We start from the raw sequence: 25677 nt of genomic DNA on the forward strand, positions 1-25677 counted from the left end.
TGTTCTGTCTTTACAACCGTTCTCAATAGCGAGACACAGAGAAAACGAATGCGCACAGAGACGAATATTGCTAAAAACATCTACGGCACAATGCATAGTTGGAATAGCGTGAGTCAAATTGAAGCTTAGTATGAGAAGCTACGGTAACTTTAAGGTTATGTTGACAAGTTAGCTTGTTGTAAGCTTTTAAGGAAAAAATAAATAAAACACCTTTAAAGTAATATGACAGATTGATTAGACTTTCTTAAAGTGTAAATTATGTTAATTTGTGATTCCTAAGTAGTTTGACATTATAACCGCTTGATAGCTTTGTGTTTAACTTTGCGTGTTATTATGTGTGATGTAACGTTACTGTGATAAGATCGTATTTAGTGATAATGGTTCAAAATAAATAATAACAGTGATCTGCCTAACGTACCTTCATAATTCATAAAATAAAATAACAACTGAAACTCATTCAAAAATATACGTACTTTCTGAATTATATGTGAAAAAGTCTAAGTCCCTGGACATTGTGAACTGTGACAATGGCTAACAGAGTGACCGGGACATGCTGCACCGCATCTGTAGAGCGGGCCGGGCTGCCGGGCCTTCTACGAGACCTGCAACGACTCTCCGAGGACCAGGACTCAGCTGACATCGTGTTCATATTGGGAACGGCAGAGGAGAAGGTCTATGCGCACAAGATAATCTTGATAGCTAGGTGAAACACCGTTTTAAATAACGTGTATTTTTTACTATAATTTACTTTTCTATATAGATTAAATATAAAAATAACATACTTTCTATTATATTAATATACTAACATTGTTATATTTTATATTTTGGTTAAAGCATATGTAAATTACTAGATTTTAACACTGATAAGTAAGTTTCAATGATTTTCAGTTACATCGAAACATGACAATATTATATTGTTGTATGCAATTAATTTGTTTTGTTTATTTGACACATGTATACTTATGATACAAAAATATAGATCTATTTAATCACAAAAGCGCGCCACTCCACGTTAAATTGTTGTTTAGGCTGACTGCAGTGACGATAGTGCTTACTAGAAGCCGACTAGAAGAAGAAGACGACTCAAAGTAAAGATAACAGAAAATACAAATTACATTATATAGTCTAAGTTAATCTTATAAAAAATAGATTAAGTTAACGGGGAGGATCACGCCTTTGACAGTCATTATATTATAACGTAAACCTGGTAAAGTTAGACTTGCATCCATTCGCATCATACAATCAAACCGAACTTTCGTTATGTGCTTTACTTATTCCTTTTGGAGAACAGTAGGTAGTAGTATTTTTTTAAAATTATTCAATTAGAATTTCATATATTCTATTCGATTTTAATCATAATTTTAAACATTTTAAATTTTGCAGCGCACGAGTTAAATTGAAACACATATTTATTGATAAGCGCCATCTATTGCTGAATTCTTGAAAGAAAATTTTTTTACATAGATGGCGTTATTTTCAATAATATTATGAACTTAATAGAAAACATAGCCATAACCGTAAACGCAAGCGCATATTATAACAATTATTATCATATTAATTTTAATAGATTTAAAAATGTTACATTATTGAAATACACTTTTAACAGTTTCAATATTATTAAACAAAATAAACATATTTCCTATTTTAACGATTCAATAGAACTTGATTTATAATACCAGAACTACATATAAACATAGGTATATAATATATTAATCAAAACTTTAACCGTTCCCACTTATTAATCTGGTTATCTATGTATAAATACAGAATAAATTAAAATCACAGATTACTTAAATGTTTTTAATTATTATTACATATTTTTTTGGCTTAATTTAGTTCAGTTTAGATTTTATGTTTCAATTAAACTTTCAATGATATAATGAGTACGAACACTATTGTAGTCGGTATATGTTATGATCTCCAGTAATTGGGGGTACATTTAAATATTGTCGTTTATAACTAGGTACTTCTTTTGGAGTTTCTTTTTAAGCAATTAAATAAAATCAAAATTAAATAAATAAATAAAAAATAACTTGTATAACTATTTTATAAGCATCTACAATACTATTTGCAAAAAATATCAATGAATAAGATACCTACTACTTCTAGAACTATATTTTTCATAATACTACAATTTATCTTCATAGTAAAAGACACACATAAACACAATAACAAAAGAAATAATTTATCTCATAGAATACAATATGCTAATACAAAGTCTGGTCCGTGCTTCGAAATTATTCAGCCCGTAACGAAAATATTATTGTCCAAGATGGTCGCAAAAACCTCCTAAGCGATTTGCATCAAAATGGCCGCTCAGTTTCAAAACATGTGGTGTTGTTAGGGTAACCATGTTTTGTATTTTCCAAACATATTTTCTTTGTTGGAACATTTCTAAACAAAAGAAATCGTACAAGATTTTAATATTGTCCTGCTTTATATACTTTGTTTTCCCAAAGAGGATATTTTATATGCAATATATTAAAGGAATTAATCCTCAATATTGGTCAAAATATTTTCATCATATTTTATTTCATTACGAAATAAAAATAGTAATAAACTATATACATATACGTAGCATGTTCTTTCTTTTTTAATGAGGTTACCGACATTGGTCACGCTGTCCATTGTCAAGTGAGGCTAATCAACTGTGCAACACATTGTAGTGATCACATATATACGCAAACTCAGGTTCACTCCCTATTCCTTCACTCTCACAACCCGATGGGACAGCAAATCAGACCCGACCGTAAAGAGGCTCGGGGCCAAAGACTGTGTGCTTTCCGAAACTTCTACACTAGCAACTTCCAGAATCCGGCTGCTACTGAGTATTTTCCAACAAAATCCCAATCATTTTTTCCTGTGGCAACACTTTGAAATACATGTCTTTGTAAATTTTCCCAGATTTAAATTAAAAAAAAAATAATTTAATATCTGCTTATTACCTTTATATACTGTACAGTATATATATTTTAATACTTAAAAATCAAACTTTTAACTACTAGCAACTTTAGCAACTAGGCAGTCTAAACATTTTGTTGTTTAAATTATTTTAATATATTTTTTTTAATTCATAGTAGTGGTTACCGTTTTCTTTAAGATAAGGTCAGCGAAGAGCAGAAAAATGGTACGATATAATTCGACAAACTGAATAAAGTTATGCGGGAACTTAGAGGAGACTGCCTATTTGTACACTATATTGGAAAAATAACTCGGTATTCCTTACCGTTTCTATTCTACTATGCGTGATATATGATGTTAGTTTTATTACGTGATGTTTGGCTGTGATTTGTGAGGTTTTTTTGTTACGCAAGGCATAGATTATTTACTTGTACTTCGGCTAATAAATCTTTTCTAAATGTTATTTTCGAGAAAACTCCATAATTTATTATTTAGTATCTAAGCGCTTAAACGAGTACCTACGTAGCTAGCAATAAAATATCATGTTCAATTGTTCATATATTTCAATCTATACAAAATATTAATAATTTTGGCATTGACAAATTTAAATCTTGAAAACAATCACTGACGCATACATGATAAATTATTTATTAAAAGTTATACAATATTTTATATACAATTGGCTATTTAATTAACACGTTAGAATTTAGATTATTGTAAAAGAGTAACTACTTTTCTTGGAGGTAATCTAATCATATGAAATAACGTCATGCTCCATATTTGTTAAATAAACTAGAATCGTTCGGTTGAAAAAATAAAATAAGATTTTTTGTTTTCTTAAATAATTGATTATTTCTATTTATAATTAGAAAAATACTGGATATGCTTATATAGTAATTAATGTCTTGTAATTTTGAGTTTTTTTTATTGATATTACTAAATAAAAATTATTGGGATTATATTTTTTATTGAATTATATAATTAGAACCTACGTTTAAATTTAATACTTTGCTGTAGATTGTTATGAATGAACCCTCAAAAATAAAGAAAATTGTAGGATGGGTTTTAGGCGAAGAAGTAAATTAAAGAGGTATGACGTTGTTTTACAACATGGATACGTAATGGCGATACGAATTTTCATCCTATAAAGGCTCAATCACTACTAAAATTCACGTTCATCTTTATATTAAGTAATTGTATTTTATGGATTCTTATAATTCTTATATTACCTTGGCTATTCAGTATATTTATATCAATATGTGACTTTTTAAAGAGACCGTAACGATATTGATGGTACGACATTTAAAATTCAATAAAAAAATAAACAACACATCGTTTATGTGTTCTAGTTGTGTAAAAGCCAACTTTTCTGTTAAGAGAAGGCTTACTGCACCACACTGCTCCAGTAAGGGCTGGAGGAAACACATGTGACAGAATTTAATCCTGCATGTGTCATGTTGTTTTCCAGACGACGTATTGCCTTACCACCGAACACTTCGAACATTATATTTAAACAAAAAAATAAAGTAACTAAGTAGTTATTCAAACCTGCGATTTTCGGATAAAATCCACATTCTTTATTCAGGTATTTTTTTAAGAATGTTCCAAATCTGTTTATGGATAGCGGATATATTTTTGAAGTCGGCTAAAAACTCAAAGACAATAGTTTAAAACCGCAACTAACAATAAAATTTTATATTTGTACATGTACAATTTGTCACTTTAATACTAAAACAAAGTTTAAATGCTTTAATAACTGTATTATAAAGTTTTAACAAGCGATGTAAATCATTTTTTTCATTATTTACTGAAAAACAGGTGCACTTATTTGCTGTACATAATGTATGTTACATTGTTAACCGCAACACAACGTGCGGGAAACGGCAGCTGCGGCCGTGCTCTTGCGAGATGATAAATTTATAAAGTTTCGTGCCTACCAGCTATCAATCTTTGTGTGATGCGGTTTTTGTTAATATAATACTTTGTTGCCTTCACTTAAACTTTTGCATATTTTAATTGTTTTACATTTTCATGCGGAATTGTTAAAAATTGTAACGTAAATTCGAAAACGCAAAATATTTTTTTAGGTTACAAATAAATAAACGAAATATATAATATATTTGACAAGACGAATTTAAATGAAATTAGATTCATATTAATATGTCTTAATCTGATGAGTAGCCTTTTTTTAATGTACGTATTTTACAGTTTAGATAGTCCTGATTTCCTATATCAGTATTAAAATTCAAGAAAGCTCACGATGTTGTAACATTTATTACTCGTCTGAAAATTTGCTAATGGCATGTAATTTTCCACGATCCTGAAACTACATAATTTCGTGTCTAAACTTAAAGTGGAGGTTATAAATTCGCTAAGCGGCCGTGCGTTGATCGCGATACCATCAATCAACACCCCACCTCCGTGCCCTACCGCCTCCCTCCACTTCTGTAATTAAGTCTCGTATTATCTGCTATAGCAGAGTATGTACGGTGCGGGATTACAGGGAACATTATGAAGTTGCTAATTAGTTCATAATCATGAAAGTCATCAGCGGGTCTCTTTGAATCGGCTGCAAATTGCAAATAGACTGAGCCCATTGAAGAGGCTGAGTCGAGACTGTTCTGTAAACATAAATTAACTTGTATTCAAAAGCTCCAGAGTTAGGCTACCGGAAATACTTGGAAGACACTTGTGAATGACGTGCTAATAATATATATATATATATATATATACTATCATTTATCAAATATATTTTCATTATCTTAAATATTTTTTTTTTAAAAAATGTTGTTTCATGTTTTTCATAAGCATATTCTTTTTTATTTTTTAATTCAAACTTCATGGTCATTTCTAGCAAATTTTATAAACAAAATAACGAAACAGTGCGCATTACCAAGTTAAAATGAAAACGTTCATACATAGTAACGCGCCCCACGTTATTGTGACGATAAAAGTAACAGTCTAGCGAGTTTTATTTTTAAATCCCGCAGCCGACATCATTGACAACAATTTACAATACAAATAACACGTCGGATTACCGAAGCAAGTTGTACAATTGTTGGGTTAAATGAGAAAAGTTGGAGCGTACAAAAACAATGCGTGACGTGCTGCGCCGCGCCCGCGATTGTAAAAACAAACTCACGTGTAATTACAACTTTACGTACATGCGAACACCTCTTCCAGGGTGACCACGCTACTGTAATTGCATTTTACAAGGAATTTCTATTACGATTCTGACGGCTTAACCTAATGAACAAAAACTTGTACCACGATTAATTTTATAAATGAAAATTGCTAATGCGTATTTAAGTAAATAAATGATTATTAAAGTGCAACGACCTGTACAGAAACATTATTTTTGTAAACACTCCGTACATTTATGCAAGAATATTTATAGCAAAAAGCAAACATGCAATCACGATCCACAAACAATTACAAAAGTTCTTGAACATTTGACGAACAACAAAAAGCGAGCTATTTGAAGCACATTTCAGGCAATTTGCATAAATATTTCTTGATAAGTCTACTGGAGCCAGCGATTTGCATGCCGAAACCAGCGGCTTGCAACAGCTGCTCACCGAAAATGGATTATCTCACGTTTGCAAGAATTTTAAATTGCATTTTCATTTTCAGGAACATATTTTTTTTCGTTTAATAGTTAAAATCCTTAAACAAATTTTATGAATCTGAACAGACATTAGCTAAATGATTTTATAAATATTTAAATTTATTTAAGTAACTGCATTAAAATAAATTTTCAATATTAATCTCAAAGAGCAATAGAGAGGATTATCCAGAGTAAACCAGAGTTTCCCTGCGAGATCGAATTAGAAATGATGAAATTCGAGGTCGAACCTAATTAACCGACAGTTCTAAAAATTGCTCAATTGAAGTGATGGTGGCGAGGCATATCGCTAGTAGAACTCACTGCTCCTGGGACCAAAATGTATTCGAGTAGCGGTCACAAATACAAGGTGAAACGATGGATGCTGATAGTGCAAGACCGGCCATCATGGAAATCCTTGGGGGAATCCTTTGTCCAACAAGAGACGTCGATTCCGGCTGATATGATGATGAAAAAAAAAATAAAAAATATTTATCATTCTCATGACAGAAATCATTTTTGGAGAATAAATATTTTCCAGTGGAATAGGTACAAACTAGATAAAACTTATAACAGTCAAACTATTTATTAATTAGTATTCTTATAGTCAGTAAACCCATAGGTGAGTTCTTCATAAGTCTAGCTTTAATAAAAGGTCTCGTAAACCTGGTTTCAGCTCCAAATAAAGCAATCTCGTGCGATATTGGTGCTTTTCTGTGATATCCTATATTTTAAGATCGCATTGGTATTAGATATTTTCCTCAAAGGTAAAATTGTCTACGATTTACTTTGGTATTTTAATTCAAAACGTAACTGCTTTTACTCGTGCTTTCTGATGTATATCTTGTGTATTATTCTTAGGTAGAATTCATTTTGATTTATTTGTAAAAATGCAACTATAATGACAATGATATAAACAAAACCATAACAGCAACAATGCTCACCAAGCCTGTCTAATAGGATCTAAGATGTTTTTTTTTTCTTTATATAAGCTGTATTGGAAGCAACAGTTTATCAAACAAAATAATATAAAAGAATTAAACTACGAAATTGAAATTTCGTTGTGACGCGAAATGTGTAAGGATTTTAAGAGAAGGAAAATTTAAGAAAACGTTCGTTCGAGATTCCTTTGTTAAGAACCGTAAATTGGATCTGCACTGCGCCCGACGTCTTATTAAAAGCACACGTTGGGTTTACTTTAAGAAAACCGCATAAGAACTGTTATAAAATCATTGTACTTATATGTTATTATACTCTGAAATATATTAAATATTAAACTAATCATTTTGACATTTAAATTCATGTATTAATCTCTAATATACGTTAATCGTTGTCACCCTATTATATGTGACAAGTCATAAATAATTGTGTTAAATTCATTAAAAAGAGGCAAATGAATTTTTGTAGTACATTAAACTGAACATAATATTCATAATGACTATAGTTTTGATATTGAAAAAACAAAAAGGATAAAAAAAATTAGAACAATTATTTTATCGCTTGTAAGTAAGTCAGTAAAGCGTTGTCCACAGAACGCTTAGACGTCTATTCATGCTCGTGCAGGCTTGAGCCGGTTTCATCAGATATGAATTACAATTATTGACAATCTAGAGAGATTAGACAATATAGCTAACTCGTCCGGAGAGCCGAGAAGAACAACACTGAATTATCATTTGGAATGATTTATCTCGTGCTCGTGAAGATAAATATCATGGTAACCGTGTGTCGGATGAAAATCTACCACATGTGTGCCCATTCATCAAAATGGTTTCATGAAAAGGTGGCCTTAAGTACAGCTTTGGAATAATGACAGGTTGTTGCTTTAACAAGACAACATAGATTAAAAATAAAAATTCGATCACGACGTTAAGCAAAGATGCGTATAAAAATACTTAATGGGTTGCTAATATTAAGAAGAGATAAATATTGTTTGTAAGAATAACCTCCGCGATAAATAATATAATAAAAAAAAAAACATGATAATATGCCAATCGTCATCGTGATCGGTTGAACGTACCGTAACGTAGAGTACCACATAAAACTTTCTTAAAAAATAAAATGTACTAACCATTCATGTTAATCGGTCAAACAAACACAAACACTGTAAATATGTGTGTCATTATATGCATATAACCACAAGAAGACGAAAGCCAAATAAACAACATTTGATATCGAATAAACGCTCATATTTGTCGAAAGCTTGAATATTATATGATGTTAATTTATAGATTTGCGAAAAATTTGCGTTTTGAACGTCGACGAAGCAGTTATCGGAAATTAAGAAGTAAAATTAATTTTAGGTGGATATGAGTTGTTAAGTGTAATAGTATTACATTATATATAAAGATATATTAGTAGTGTACAATATAGCTGAGTCATTAGCAAATTGCATGGTTCACGGAAAACTAAGGTTTGTTTATTATCATTATTATTTCTTCGATTGGAATAGGCTATATATACATTATGTTTAAATTCACCATCATTATGCTGACCGGTCGGTCTTCGAAATATCGACAAATGTCACTAAGTATTTGGGTTACAACTAAAACTTGCTAAAGGTTGATCAAATTCGTTTAAAGATTGTTTGGATTAATCCCGGCTGCTGAATTTCACCTTCGGACATCTCGTCAAAATTCCAAATATCACCCGCACCACCTAGATGTCCGAAAATCCACAACAGCGCGATTTTTAAGACATTTTCTGCCTCGCACAACCACTCTGTGGAACCAGCTTTCGCCGGCGGTTTTTCCGAACCGATACTACTTGGGAACCTTTAAGAAAAGAGCGTACTCTTTCCTGAAAGGCCGGCAACGCACCTGCAAGCCCCCCGGTGTTGCAGATGTCCATGGGCGGTGGTAGTCACTTTCCATCAGGTGAGCCTCTTGCTCGTTTGCCACCTATGCCATAAAAAAAAAAACATCAACGATCACATTGAAGGCGTAAATTAAAGAGAACTTGTATTGTATTTATCGACTTTTAAAGTTTCTAAAGGACTTGATACTTATATAACGACACATTATTTTTACTTTCTATCTGGTTCTATGCTATTAGAAAGAGAGAATAGAAACTGCGCTTTTGTTTGCAAATAATAGCGCTTACACTAAAAAATCTTCTATGATATTTTGATAATAAAGAAATTATGAATCAGAACAACGTTTAAGGCGTGTATTTGCATAAAATGGCTCCATTTGAGTTACATTGATTTTTTCTCGGTAAGCGTTACTGAAAATTTTAAATATATATTAATACTAGCGACCTGCCCCGGCTTCACACGGGTGCAATGCTGCCACTAAATATACTATAGAATCTATTTACAACATTTAGTTTTTCAGTCGTTAGACAATACAAACCGCTACTATGTCCCTGCGTTTTAAATCTGTGATATCTTCGAAAATATTCATTTAAATTATATGCCGGTACAATGTATTTAGGGTACTTAATTGAATAAGGATTAATGCTGTATTGCTTAAAATCGCTTCGAAAATAAGCCATTATTTTCGTAAATAGTAAAGGATAAAAAATTGTTATTGTGGGATATCCCTAAGAGATAGACATATATTATCGCGGACTTATATGAAGACTTTTTTTAAAAAGTGTAAATATGACTGTAGTACATTCTTTTGATTTATCAATCTGTCTTTCCCCAATACAGAGTAAGCAAATGTAGGTTGGTAAGGTTTGAGCAAAGTCAACGCCGTACGACACTAGTATTTTTATACAACAACTTGACCAAATTTTATAGCACATATAATTTTACATAATTTCGACAAGAATAATTCTCAAGACCGGCGTCACTATCGTGCCGTCTTGCAATGGAAAAATCTCTATTGTTGGTTACCGCAAATTGTGTTTCTCGCCTGCTCTTGACGTCTCATTAGCTAACGTCATGTTATATTTATATAATACTAGTGAATAAACCAGACCAGGCATTATCCCACGTATGATATTTTAATAAAATCGATATGAGTGGATACATTGAAGTTAATAGCTTACTTGTATTATACTTAAGATACAGGAAAATTGCGCTTATTATTTTTTTTTGTTTTTTTTTTTTTTTATAAACAATGTCGTTAAGGTTTGAAGACTTAAGCATATATACAAATTGCTGATATTATATTCATTTTCTTTATTATATTCAGATAAATTATATTTATCAAAGGGAAAGCTGAGCTCATGTCTATCAATACGACTATTGGTCTACCAATATCAAATCACAAATAAATAATTATTAAATATGCTTAAATAAAAATGATAAGACAAACGAGTATGATTACTTATATTGAAAACAACGCGTTAATTTAAAGCTTCAAATTACAGCAGTCACTATAACGGCAATACAAACGTGGAGAATTAAAGGAAGCTGAAAATATAGAGGGTTATTCATTATCAACACAGGGCTCTAATTCAAGGCGCCATCCGATGTGCCTTGAATGGCGGCAAACTAGAATGTTGCCAGTCTATAGATTAACCGTTATTGAAGTTGGCCATACTGAATACCGAACACGATTAAATTAATAGAGCTCCATGATGGTAGGTTTACAGATTCTATTCAGAATTATTTCATGATAAAGCTGAATAGAAATTACGCCTAACTTATTTATTTATTTTATACTTACGTAACGTACCCTCATAATATTATAAAATTGTAATCGTGTACATACACATTTTTAAAAATAAATTAAGAATATTACAAAATATTACTATTAATTGCCACTTGTATTTCGGCATAATTATAATTATTAATATATGTCGTCCACCAATAATTGATTGACATAATAGCTTCAATCAAATAAAACGACGATATTTTACATAAACGATCGACTAGTATTCTAAATATCGTAAAAAATTGAGAAGACGATTAATCGTTGTCACAGGCTGTACCGCAGACGCGGCAGGCGCCATTAATCGCGATAATGCAGATTGCGTGGTGCGGCGCTACCGCGACAGCGCCGCGCGGGTGTCGCCTGCGTCATCAATCATGGCCGCCCGCTGCGACCGCCGATACAAATTACGTTTAGCATCCTTGAGTAATTACCTGTTGACTAACTATCGTGTAATCGAAATTGAAGAAATATTTAACTTCATCACAGTTCTTTTTCCTTTATGTGCACATACATATATGTATATATATATATATATATATACATAGTAATAAGTATATACATTTCTAAACAATAATCTGCTCTCTTTTCTTACAGCCTCGATTGATAAGTAATTATGTAACCATTAAGTCTCTGAGTATGGCAGTAACACTTACATAAAATTCTAAAAACAATTGTAGTGTGATTGTATTGTGCATTACATCCCTTCCGATTACAAAATAATTTTAATCTATCGTCAAGTTAATGATAATTGGATATTCGAGAAGCAGGAATGGCAACACTATTAAAACTTGTCGTGTCGCCGTCAGCTGCAATGGCGGGAAGCCGCATCATTATAAATCTGTTTTGAACACCAACTTTATAACTCCTTGTAACATGCCATGCTTACATGATTGGTTCTTAATAACATGACTCTCCGATATTTGATTGAAATATTCACGACAAAATCAATTTATTGGCATAAATTAAAATCGAGCACTTACGTAACGTCAAATGCGAATCTTATATATCATAAACAATTTTGATATCGTCAAATAGTCTCTCGGGTTACTTTAATTATCACATTAATATTATTATTTCGGATTCAGTAGGTAGTTATATATATTTGGAAGTATTATGAAATTATTATGCACGAGATGTCTGTCCATACATCCCACGGCATAATATTAAACTTTTAGCCTTTTTTTTACTATCGTAAGCACATAGGCCTGATAATACAACTGCCTACTGGTACTGCACCGTACTGTACACTCACTCACTGGCGGTTGATTATAGAGTGGGTTGCACCTACCCAGACAACAACAGGGCTTCCACAAATTAAGCCTATCGAGTTATTTTTTTTATAAGAAATATGAAATCAAATATATGAATATTAGCCGACATACTAAATTACTATAATCGATCGGCGGATGCTGGATACTTTGCTTCTTATTCTAAGAGCGCGCTCCGCATTTTTTGATTAGAATTGACGCGCCCCGGGTGATAGACCGTCTCGTACGCCGTGACGACAAACGGCATAATGTTGTCTTCTATTTAAACACATTATCTTTAGATAATTAAAAAAAAAAACATGAAATTAAAAATACTTGTAATGTAAACAATACAGCAAGGAATGCCTCGATGCTAGTGTGACAAAATTAATCACCGCCGGAGATAAAATCTCAAATGATTAATGCTGTTGTCAAACATCGGGCTCGCCGTGATTACAGCGCCAGCTCGATTAATTATCTAAAACCTTCGTCCCGTTTCATTACTCTTCTGTCCAGAGGTGGCTCAGACTTAGACGTGTTCCTAAAAACAATTTTAATAGTCTAGCTTATATCGCAACCGCATTCAATTTGGATTCTTTCACCAACATTTCATATTAGATTCATTCGTTACTACGAATGAATTGAAAATGAAAATGAAAATGATGTTCAGGATTGTGTTGGTGGTCTAGTGGTTGGTTAAGAAGGCCCCAGAGAATTTGGTTCCATTAATAACGATGTAAATAGGTACTTTATAACTTTACTTCATATTGACTGCTTTAATTCCATGAAAAAAGTATAATTATTGGTATATACTTACAATGAGTATATCACAGAACAGCCACAGCCCTTAAACGTCCAAGGCTGGAAGAACCTATAATGTAAGTAGGTTTAGTCACCTTTGTCAGGTTCCTAAAATTTCAAGGTCCAAATGTTTACATGAATAATTATAAATAAAAGTCGAGCTCGTGAAAATTCAGTCGTGCCTTTAGATATAAGTAGTTCGACTTGCTCCACCATCTTGACTTATTATTATCTTGGCATACATTTTAATATTTACAATACTTAAATGTTCGAATATTTGAAAATATTAATGAATTTGGGAATTAATGTGACACTCATAAAATTGGTAGCAAAAACAAACACAAGCTCATTACAAAAGCTACTACAATCAACATAAAAATTAGACAAAAATATCCTCTGAGTTTCTTTCGCCGTTTTCAGGTTCAGATATTTACTTTTCCGAACCCGATATTATTTATTGTTAGTTTGTACTTTAACTACCGAAAAGTAAGTGTAATGCTGTTAAATTGAATAAATAGGTTTATGTGCAACGCTGCCAATCATAATAATGATTCCCCCATTCGCCTAATTTTAATGTCATTAACGACCGAAATATCGTAGGCTTTTTTGACGAATTTACTCACGAGACAGGTGCCAGGTTAGCAAGATGCAATTAATAAATATATTAAATTCTGATTAATTATGCTAATTAGTAATTACGCAATTAACGAGTTCATAAACACACAGTGTTTATCAAAGTTCGTATAAAATTCTTTTACTTTAAAAAGTTAGTATTTTGAAGTTTCCAGTTAACGATGAAGTATTAATTTAAAATTTTCTAATGGTGTCGTTATAGAATATTAAAAAAATGTATGCTTTTTAACTTTTCTAAAATAAATCACGCACTCATGATTTGAACAGTGGCTATTTTTAATTTCGGTTTGGTAAAACCTATTTCATAACTCTTTGTAATTAAATGTATTATTTTATATTATAAAATAGACGATAAAATAGCGTGGAGATAGTATTCCTGGATAAATAAATTTAATTATGCTTAAGACTTGAGCTGTTTGTGATTAATATCTACAGTATATAATTTGTTCAGTAACACTTTTCGTGTTACGTTTTCTTACAAAAATGGTTGTTCTTCTCAATAGTATCTAAAATAATATGTATTGCTATTCAAAAGACCTTAAACTGCTGAAAATATTCTACTCGAATAGGTAGATAGGACTATACTTCTTACTGAAATCATACAGAGATTTTTGGTCGTTTATTATACTACATAAAAACAAAAAATATATTGAAAAATATAAAAATTGCAGTTATAAGGGTTGGTGTAAATACAAACTGGTGCAAAGTTTAGGCTTAAGGTACTTTAGTCCACAGTTAAAAACGAGTTTCCGAAGTCTGGCGCGCACTTCAACTTCACAGCCACGTCTTTGCTGAAAGATTATCGGTTTTTAATTACGCGATGATACTCACAGACAGTGCGCTTCAACTACTTAAAAAGTTTCGTAGCGCCAATGAATTTTATTATTTTGTTTAGATCTTATGGACAATCCATTGTTATTTAAAAATTATAAAATGGTTCTATTGTGTATTTTCTTTTCATTAAAACTTCATATCAGTATTGGCGGAGAATAATCGATAATAGTTTGTAAAAAATTAGAAATAAACCTTCTATCCATATTCTTAAAAAAAAAAAATTCTATATCAAAAGACAGTTTCTACCTAAAAACATCTTCAAACAACGGCTAGCGCCATCTGTTGACGAATAGCATGTCAAATTGGGATATTTAAAAACTACATTTTATTATTGATTTAAAATTCAATCCCAGTAAAAACAAGCAAAGACTAAAATATTTAATATTTTGAAAGGTGCAAAAGTTTTCAAAATACGAAGCGTGGGGAGGTGTGCCGAATACCTGGCTGCACCGTGTCGCCATCTGCCGGCCCACAACCAACACCGATACGGATGCCACATGTCCAACCTGAAACTTTTCGACTTTTTATCCAATATGTATACACAGGAAAGGTAACATTTTAATTTTATTTATTTATAAAAAACAACAAAAACGGCTATAGTCCCTACAAAATTTCAAATAGTATTATGTTTGTAATTTAAATATTAAAATAGTAATTTTAAAAGTAAAATAATACCTAAGTTAAAAAAAATAAAATAATATGTTATTTTATTTAGTTACTGCTTCAAGATTCTGGGGTTTTTGAAATGATGACCTTAGCTGCGGACTTAGGCGTAGAAGACCTCCGAGCTGCTTGTGAGGATCATGTCACTTCGACTTTGAGTGTAGAGAGTGCTTGTACTCTGCTAGCTGCTGCTATGGAAATCCAGGATAGGCCAGGCAAGTATTGTGTTTCTTATTAAAATATAAATTGGTATTGCAATGTGTGCAATCTATACATTAATTTTAGCCTGTGAACCAGCGGCGATGGTGGTGTAATGGTCAGCATAGTTGCCTTCCAAGCAGTTGATCCGGGTTCGATTCCCGGCCATCGCACACTTTTTGTGTTTTTATTTTTATATATTTTAAATTGACTTCTTATTTATTATTATAATTTAATATTTATGACTTTAATCACGGGAGATTTACATATGATTTATTTTTATATGATTTTTCATAATCAGTACTTGACATACAAAAAAGTATGTAATATAGTAAAAAAGTTTAAATTAATGGTAGAAATTTAAAAATAATAATACGTTTTTATTTATTTTTAATACGGGGATTAAATATAAAATAAAAAGTGGTGTGTATTATCTTTTTAAAATATTATATTATAATCTGTATTGGCGGCCATTTTCCTTGCTCTATCATTGTCTTTGACGTTGCTAGTTCTATATCTGACGTATAAAAACGACGCCGGCTTTGGCGGTTTTTGTTTTTAACAAATTATCATTTTACTTCTAAGAATATAACATAACAATGGCTTACAAAGGCCCACCGAAAGTTCAAAAGGTGATGGTACAACCCATCAACCTTATATTTAGGTATTTACAAAATAGAAGCCGTGTACAAATTTGGCTTTACGAGAACGTGAATTTGAGGATCGAGGGCCACATCGTGGGCTTTGACGAATATATGAACATTGTGTTAGATGAAGCCGAAGAAGTGCATATGAAAACCAAAAATCGAAAGCAAATCGGTCGCATAATGATGAAAGGCGATAATATAACATTAATCCAAAATGTCAATCCAAACGCTACGGTGTGAAATAGGTTATAAGAACCAAACGAACATTCCTAGCTGATAAGTGTGATGGTCACTAATTGTGAATTGTTAAAGTGTTTTACTGCTAACCTCACGTCATTTTTTCATTAAATTTAAGATCTAAATTGGCTTTTATTTTCTAACCTCTGAAGACAATTCACTTACTTTTTTTATTTCATGAATGTTCATATATTTTCGTTAATGTTCAAATTGTTTCTAAAGACAAACATCTTAAGATCTGAAATAATATATGTCTTGTTGACATGATTGAAAATAAGTTTTGTTTATTTAAATGATATTTAATCTAAAATAAATTAATAAATAGCAACTCATTTGTATGTTTAAGAGCTACAAACATGAAATAGTTAATGTAAATTATGTTTAAGTCATTTATAAATAATCAACTTAAATAAATCCCACAAATGACAAGAAAAGGTAGGTCAGAAATAGATTAATAATATATCTTCTGATTGATTTACTTTGATGTAATTATGAGTATTACTAATATTAATTTCCAGGAGGAAAAAGTGCATCATCTTTCATGGAACGCTGTATTGCATTCATTGGGGACAATGCATCCGACTGTGTCAAGACAAATTCCTTCTTAAATCTGCCAAAAGATGCTCTCATCAAGCTTATATCGTCAGACTTTGTTAGTATTTATTAACTTTTAATATTAATGTTTGGTATTTATATTTTCTTTAAATAAAAAGTAGTTTTCTAGAGACTATTCTCTAACAAGAAACTGGAAACTCACCACAGAACACAAGCTTGAAATGTCAGAATGCGTAATGCGACTTTGACTATAATAATTAAAAAATTAATAGGATGCACATCAAAATGATGTATGTAATTTCTCACAAAATCACTGCAGCTGTCAAGTCACTCAAGGACATATATATTTATAATATTATTGTAATTGATTGTTAGGAATGGTTAACATTATGCTAAAACAGAGCTGTAATGATAAATTAGTAACTCCACATATAGCAAATGTATACGTCCTAGTGCAATTTAATAACTGCACATACACTTGCAATAGATGCTGAGTATGTTAAGTTTGAATTTAAAAATCATTAATCAATAAATGTAGCAATCACGTATTCCAGTTGTACTTGGAGGAGGAGGAGGTTTGGCGGTGCGCGCTGGCATGGGCCAAACAGCGCGCCGGAGTGGCGCAGCCCACCGCGCACTGGACGGAGGAGGAGCGCGCACGCGTCTGCCACCACCTGGCCCCGCTCATGCAGCACATGCGACTACTGCTCATCGGTGAGGGCCCAAACATGTAAACGCAACCGACACCATGACGTATACTGTATCCTACCAGTGTGCCACAGACAGCACGGTGTTTGCGGAGGAGGTGGAGCCGACGGGTGCGGTGCCGATGGAGCTGTCCCTGGAGCGCTACCGGCGCGCCGCGCTGCACGCCGCGCCGAGACTGGAGCCGCGACACGAGCCCGACAAGCGCACGCAGCCGCGGTACTGACTGGTTACATTATCTGGGAAATATACATTATTTTCAATGTTAAATTTCTTTAATATAATTAGGGATTGCAATCCGGCGTAATTTACAGTCCGGCCGGAATCGATCGGATCGGTTTAAATAAATACGATTTTATAAATCTGTCTAATGAGTGGCACAATTACCACTATAATGAATTTGTATTATAATTACAAAATTTTAATACAACAACTAACAATAAAAAGGCAAAAATTTTTGGATTATAGAGGTAATCCAAAGTAAGGCGTAATTCTTTACCTGTTTCGCCTGTCACATACGTTTGCAGTTACATATCGTTTTTGTAGACAATCTTTTGAAAAGCTTTACCACTTTTCGCACTTATTGAAGAAACTCATTGTATCTAAGAATTACTTCTGCGTTAGAAAGATAAGGATGACGAGGATCAGTTATTGCAACTGTAACTCCTTGTTCATCATCATTCGATGTGTCTTCGTCATCTGTATCTGATTCATTTGATGTTGTTGGCGTTGTTGCCAGGCGGTCATCTGCCTTTTCTTCATTATTTTTATATAAAATATGGACCATTGCTAATCATAGCTAATGTGCGAAGCACAGCTGTTGATAACATTATTTATAAGATATTCATAAGCTTACCTACTTTGACCATGATTCTTGCTCATGCCAATAATATCAGTTCAGTATCAAAACCGAAGTTTTTTAAGCGGTGCTGATAGTATTGTTCTGCAGTACATTAACGATGTCATTTAATCAAGCTTAGATTAAAGAGTTTTTAACAATTAAGCGCATTTAAAGTGTCTACTCATTAAAAAGTTCCATCATTTTGCCAAAATTGCTAGCAACAGATCCGGTACCCGGATCCGGTATATTGGTACCGGATTACCGGATCCGTTTTTCCGGATTGCAATCCCTAAACATAATCCTGTAGATCATTTCACATCTACTACTAAGTGAAACAATATTTACAAACTAGTATTCCATCATTATTATTTAATTCAAAAGGCAAAATCTTTTATAGCTTGGCAGTAAATATGTTCGCCGGCTCAGTGATCCTGCAACAAGATAAGAGCGCCTTTCAGTCTCTCATCAACAGCTGGTAATATGCTATTCATTCATAATGCAATTTAAGTTGGAAATGTTCCAGACTGTTTTTGTGGTATTGTAACAATGGTGACATCACACAGGTGCGGCAACCCGAAGCAGTCGTGGCGTCTGGTGTTTCGCGCCTCCACGCACGGATTCTCTGCGCAGGCTTTCCACTCGCACTGCGACGGTATCGCGCCGGTGCTGGTGCTCGTGCAGGTACAGACGATCAGTAATGCTGAGCCAAATTATGATTGGATGACTGGGGCGTTATACACTCACTTTCCTAATATAGCCAGTCATATAAAAAGGGATTGTAGTATTTATACAAAATATACATGACGGAGTCACACACATGAAAACCTTAGGACGAACAAAAGAACTAATATATACCGTGTCAAAACCACGAATTGGGATTTAACATTTATGTAATGATCCAATAATAACCCCGCAGCCGAGCCGCGGGCCGCCGCTGGGCGGCGTGTGCAGCGCGGGCTGGGCGGCGGGCGGCGGCGCGGGGGGCGGCGGCGGCGCGGGCTACGTGAGCGCCGAGCGCGCGTGCCTCTTCGCGCTCTCCGACCCGCCCGCGCTCTACCCGCTCGCCAAGAAGGCCTTCGCGCTCTGCTACCACCCCGAGTGAGTGACCCCTATGTTACCGAATTCTTGGATAAATTCTGTGGCTTGATGGTAGAAGGACCGAAGTACATTTATGAGTAACGTGCGAACCACAATTCGCCATCTGCCAGGTCATTTAAGAGAACGATATAATCGATATCCGTTAATTCTATTCTAATTATAAAAAGTGAGAGTTATCGATATCAGCAGCTATCGAGAAGCATTTAGTATAACAAAAATATCATCAGTGCAGTGATACCCACGTGGTAACTTTCTCAGCTGCGGCCCGATATTCGGCGCAGGCGCAGACCTGTTCATCTCCAGCAACTGCCACGCCAACAGCGACAGCTACAGCAACCTGCACTCGTACGGAGACGCCCTGGCGCCCGCCACGCTCGCGCCCGACTACAACTTCACCGTGCGCGACTACGAGCTCTTCACGTACGGCCACAACTGATCGTTGTTTCTCGACAGGAGTCGCCGTTTTCCTATTGTCCTACTAAACTTTATATAAATTGCAAACAGTTAAAGATATATATAAAAAAATGATTATTATTTGATACAGCTATTATATATGAGTATTATTATTATAATAATTATTATGTAATAAAGAAGAACAACAGAACTGAATGCATTGAGATTTCGGATTCTGGTCGCCCATAATTTAGAAGATAAAACAAAGCATGATGAAAAGAAGAAATAAAGCTATTTTAAAACTATTCAAGAATATAATTTTTAAGTAAAACGGTCTGTTAAATACTCAATCACAAATATTTTTTAAATTTTAAAAATAAATAAAAAATAATAACTTTATTTTTGTTTCTATTTACTCCTGTAGTTTAGATTAAATTATCATACTACGTCTACCATCAAGATATATTATTCATTGTGTTCGCAGCAAATTCAATGATTTGATTCACATGTTGCAGAATTACAATTTTTCTATTTATAGCAAAAAAATACCGCATCTTCGGACATATTATAGGGCGGATATATTATACTAAATAGTACAAATTAATTCATTATCATAGTTGTTTCAAGATTCAGCTCCGATTGTATAGTACTGCATAGCACATTCCCACGATGATAAATTTTACTACTTTTTTTACTCAAGCAATTTAATTATCAGTTCGTGATAAGTGATAAATTGCATTTTGATCCGATTATTTGCTTATTGTTATCGTTTTCTTCGAGCGCAGTTTATCTTTATTTATTACTAGTTGTCCGCGGTTTCGATAATGATTAGGTATTCAAAAAAGTATAACATTTCTTTAAGTTCAAGCTTGCTTCGTAACAAATTTCATCAAATTTGGGTCAGTGATTTGGCCGTGAAAGAGCAAGAGACATACAGAGTTACTTTTGCCTTTATAATATTAATAATATAGATGTTTTAGTTGTATACAGTTTGTAATTTATATAATTAGATTTAACTAATATATATCATGTCATCTTTTGTACTTTGATAGTAAGTACTATTCTAAAAAAATATAGAAACAAAAACATATTTTTTTTTTATAAAAAAAGCTTATTATGATTCTATTTTATTTTGTTTTCATTAGGAAAACCAACAGAAGATATAATATCACATCCAAAATAAAAAATAAATTACATTTCAAAATTATCTAGGCAAAAGTTCTACTACTTAGAGGTAGTCTCACCAGGTAAAATTTTATTACACAATGTATGTATTGAAGATATAAGTTAACATAAGCAATCATTAAAAATAAGAAGTGTAATACATTTTTTTAATTATTATATATTATAATAATTAATAAAACCAATAAGATAAACCATAAAATTGGAATTAAACTAATAAAATCCTTTATTTTTCGATTGAACTTTTCATAATAATTATATAAGATATAATTTTGTTATAAATAAATTTTAAAGTAAAAAAAAAAAAAAATTCTTTTATTTATTTTAACAGAGCCGCCATCTATCGATAATGTGGGTATTGATAGAGTCAAATCGTAGTGGCGTTGTGATATGCCATGCTGCTATGTTTACTAAATCTGCCAATAGATGGCGTAAGCAGTACTATAAAAACTTAACTAATTTGCTTAAGCTTTTATAATTTTGTATCGTCTACTTACCTGTACCCATTAAATTAAAAATTAAAAAAAAAGTAAATGATAGAATAAATACTTGTGATAGATCTATCATGGGTTTTTACGAATACAAATATTCGTTTAATGTTAAACCGAATTGATTATTCGGTCGAATATTTTACAACTTAAGTCACAATATATATTTACATGTTATACACAGTGTAATATATTGTATATTCAATGTAAGAAACTATAGGGTATAGTTTACCTACTTCATGATCATATATCCCTTTAAAAAAACGAAAAGAGAAAACTAATTTACAAATATAAATTTATTTACCGTGAATAAGTCTCATGGGATGCTTATAGATTTCATCTCGATTTTGATTTCTAGCCATCTAGTCTCGATTAAAGACAATTTAAGTAGGTAGGTAAAACCTTTTTAAAATTTCATTTCGTGTTTATTCTTTGAATGTGAGTTTGTAGGTTTTCATTTAACGTTTATTTTGCCACTGATCATTAATTTTACTTATAATAGGTATGTAGTTTTATCGAATAATTTATTTTATAAATTATCAAGTTTTAGATTTAAGAAAAATTCAACAATTCATCCAATGGAGTGTTTACAGCAATCTTTTTTTTAATCAGTCTAGAATCCTATCAAATTAATTTACTCGGTAGATACCATTATGTACTTAGTTCCATAAGCGCCGCTTTATAAAGAACGTTTGATATTAATCGTCATAAGATATCGATAAAATATTACGTTACTGTCTCTGTGATTTACCTTTCTTGTGTAATAAAACTTATTCTATAATGATGATGGCAAACAACCTGATAATCGTATGGATGACACTGGTTCTTGAAAACAAGGGAGCTAAATGTAGCGAGCCACGTTGACTCCGTTTAATATCAGAGAAACAATATCAAGGACCGCCGGAGCGAAAAAAGGTTGAAGCGAAAAAGTAAGTAATAAAATAATATATTTGAGTCGTTTGCAGATAAAACACTGGAGTACCTAATAGTGCAAAAACATTACTAAAAGTAACACATCATATCACACCTCGTCAGATCGCCTGCTCTGGTGACAGGAGGGCTAGCACATTTTTTCTCAGAGAGTCGTTACTACGAATCAACGGTGTAATGCTGCTAGCGTTCTTGCTACCATGCCACGCATTGGTGATATTAATTGTATTTGTAGTGATATTCTTATAGATTTGTGTCTATTTATTTATCTTCTATAGCCTATTCTAATCGAAAACCTTAGCTATACGTTTTACACGCGATTTTCCAATGGCCCAGCTATATTACCAACTGTTTTTGATTAACAAATCGTTATTTACTATTCAACACCATTCCACTTAATTACTTATATCCACTTCAATTTTACTTCCAAAGTTCCGATAACAGTTTCTCCGACGTTCAAAAACGTCATTTTTTCGCAAATACATAATAAATATTAAGGATTATTCCAGCTCTCGACCAATGATATCGCGTCAAATGTTGTTTATTTGGTTTTGTAATTCTATTTAAATAAGTCTATAGTTATGCTGAGCTGAGATTCAAGTCGTTTCGTGAACACTTTACTTAACTTCTATTTAAATGCGAATACTTATAAATTATTTACGTTATATTGGTTTCTTGTACATATCCGCAAACAATTATAATTTCAAATAGGTATTTGGAGATAAGTAAATGTACAAAACATTGCAAGTTAGTAACCGTATAGATACATTTACGGCAAAACCTAAAGCAAAGGTTTTCCGCGGATAAGCGGGTTATTTGGAATACCCTAAACATTTTCCGGGCATTTCCCTCGTAATCAATGCATCATGATCTAAATGCATAATTATATTCAATAAATGCAAACAAAACCCGCATTCACGGCCGATGGATACGTTAACGTTCGTTGCACACTCCGACTCCTACACACTGTGTCATCGATTTACAGTTTATAAATTTTTTCATGTGATATGGATTGGCAAATGGGTCACCTGCTGGTAAATGGTCACCACTGCCCATTACTACTGCAAGAAATATTCATCATTGCGCCTTAAGTTTTGTAAATTTTGCCAAAAGGAAACAGCAAAAATCTCAAATGAAACATAGCTCATTTTTTTTGTCATCTTCATCGCTGAATAAAGGAATGATCGATATTTTTCCGTGTGAACTGAGAATTTAAACTTCAAACAATACAAGACGGATTGGCCTGTAGTCCGGTAATTTAACATTTTCTCCGAATTTTAATATCTTTTAAAAGACAATCAAATAATAACCGCAATGTGGTTTCACACTTATCATTGATAAGTGTGAAACCACATGAAGCCGAGGAATTAGTATTTAACAAACAACAAACTTACAAAAATTTTATTTGTTAAGTACCTACCTCGAAAGTTTATAGCGGAAGATTTCTAAAATGGAAGCTGAACACTAATCAGGTCAGGTCAGGTCAAATAATAATACTTGCATTAACTTTTTTCTAAAATCATCTTAACTAAGGCTAACAAACTACTTAAGACGAGGGCTTTCTGCAACGTTAGCAGCAGCCTCCTCATTCTAAGGCTTGTATAACACTGGCGATTAGCGAGCGAATTCGCTACGAGTAACGCTATTTGTCCTTCGAGAAAAGAATTAACTAGGTATCTGCTACTAGCAACGTAAAAAAATAATCTTCCATCAACAATAATGAAATACTCATCAACACAAAAGTTTTTCATTTAATCTAAAACTTTTCCATTTTTAAATTTAACGATAAAGTTTTCCCTCCTTAACTTAAGTATGATTATTTTGCAGCAATTCGAAGAAATAAAAAGAGCACAATTATTAAGAACCGAGTACACAGCCAATTACAGAACGACCCAACTAGGTCAAACCTTTAACGCGTATCCTTCACGTTCCCTCCTCTTTACCTAGAAACTATAGGTCTGCTAATATTTACGCGTAATGTACGCGTCATGTCAGTTTATCTTTACACAACATCTTTTATAACGGACCGATGCTTAAATTGCATTGCACTCTGTGAACTCATAAAAGCTACGTCGTTCCCAAATATAACATGCAAGTTGGCACTCCGGACGTGCCAAACATAGGTGAACTGGCATACATTGCTGATTTCCTTACGTATAAATAGATGCGGTGGTTGTAAAAGGGCAATGTATATTGTTTGAAAGGTTGTAAGTGAAGGTTGTCGTGACGCACCGGAAGGCAGACGGATGCCTGCGCACGGCGGCGCCCTTACGAATAAAAAGCCAACGAGAATGTCTCGGGCCTGAGCGATACTTTGAGCCCATATATCCACGCCTTAATTCTAGGTACTTAATATTATGGCAAGATGTATTACCTAAAGTTGCATCAAAACGATTCTAAAAAACTTATGTAAAAAAATATTAAAAGTATAACATCTCGTCTTATTGCGCTGGTGATAGAGGGCTGGTACATTTTTTGCTCTGAGGATTGCAATTAGAATTCATCCTCCTTGCCACCATTCATAGCGGTTATTATTTGCACAATAACTATTTTTATTTGTTATATAATTTAAAAAAAAAGGTTAGAAGATAAACAACAATTCATATCATTTTATCAACATAACCATGTTTTTATTTTAATAATTCTCTGTTTTCTTTTTATTATTTTTCGGTCTGGAAAGGTCTGGGAGTTATACACTACCGAGTCCTGTACCTCGGAGAGCAACTCAAGGAGTTGATACTGCGCCCGAGCCGAATTTCCGTTCGTGTCGGATGTGCCGTCCCATCGGATTACGTAAGTGTTGGCCCACACAGTTGTACACTGTCACATGTAATACGTAGTGACTTAGATAGACTTTAGTCACTTTAAGATTTGTCGCCGTAGCTGAAAACGGTCAGAACGACATCAGAATCATATGATGTATTATTACGTAAGTGCATATACGCGATTCTATAGCATATTATTAACTTTGCCGTTTCATAAATTGTCAAATACTCCAATGGGATTCAGTGATTTTTCCCACGCATCGTAAATATTTTTGAGAAGTGCTACTCGTAACAATTGTCGAGCGACCTCTCGTAAAACCGAAATGGACGAGAAATTGATTTAAAATATTT

The 25677-nt window shown here is 32.9% G+C and overlaps 2 protein-coding genes and 1 non-coding gene across 3 annotated transcripts; all 3 read left to right on the top strand.

Annotated features, from left to right (window-relative positions):
* Positions 1-141: 141 nt before the first annotated feature.
* Positions 142-20298, top strand: LOC125069200 (BTB/POZ domain-containing protein 19). Its single transcript, XM_047678604.1, has 10 exons — positions 142-703; positions 15018-15174; positions 15340-15502; positions 16888-17021; positions 17479-17638; positions 17707-17848; positions 18868-18945; positions 19034-19151; positions 19387-19568; positions 19827-20298. The coding sequence occupies exons 1-10, from the start codon at positions 528-530 to the stop codon at positions 20002-20004; spliced, it is 1488 nt and encodes a 495-aa protein (XP_047534560.1). The 5' UTR covers positions 142-527; the 3' UTR covers positions 20005-20298.
* Trnag-ucc lies at positions 15587-15658 on the top strand. Its single transcript has one exon. It is a non-coding gene; the product is annotated as a tRNA-Gly (tRNA).
* On the top strand, positions 15993-16494 carry LOC125069500 (probable small nuclear ribonucleoprotein E). Its single transcript, XM_047679016.1, has one exon. It carries the CDS (start codon positions 16085-16087, stop codon positions 16370-16372), a length of 288 nt encoding a protein of 95 aa, XP_047534972.1. The 5' UTR covers positions 15993-16084; the 3' UTR covers positions 16373-16494.
* Positions 20299-25677: the final 5379 nt, after the last annotated feature.

This window comes from Vanessa atalanta, chromosome 15 (assembly GCF_905147765.1).
Source record: "Vanessa atalanta chromosome 15, ilVanAtal1.2, whole genome shotgun sequence".
Lineage (NCBI taxonomy): Eukaryota > Metazoa > Arthropoda > Insecta > Lepidoptera > Nymphalidae > Vanessa > Vanessa atalanta.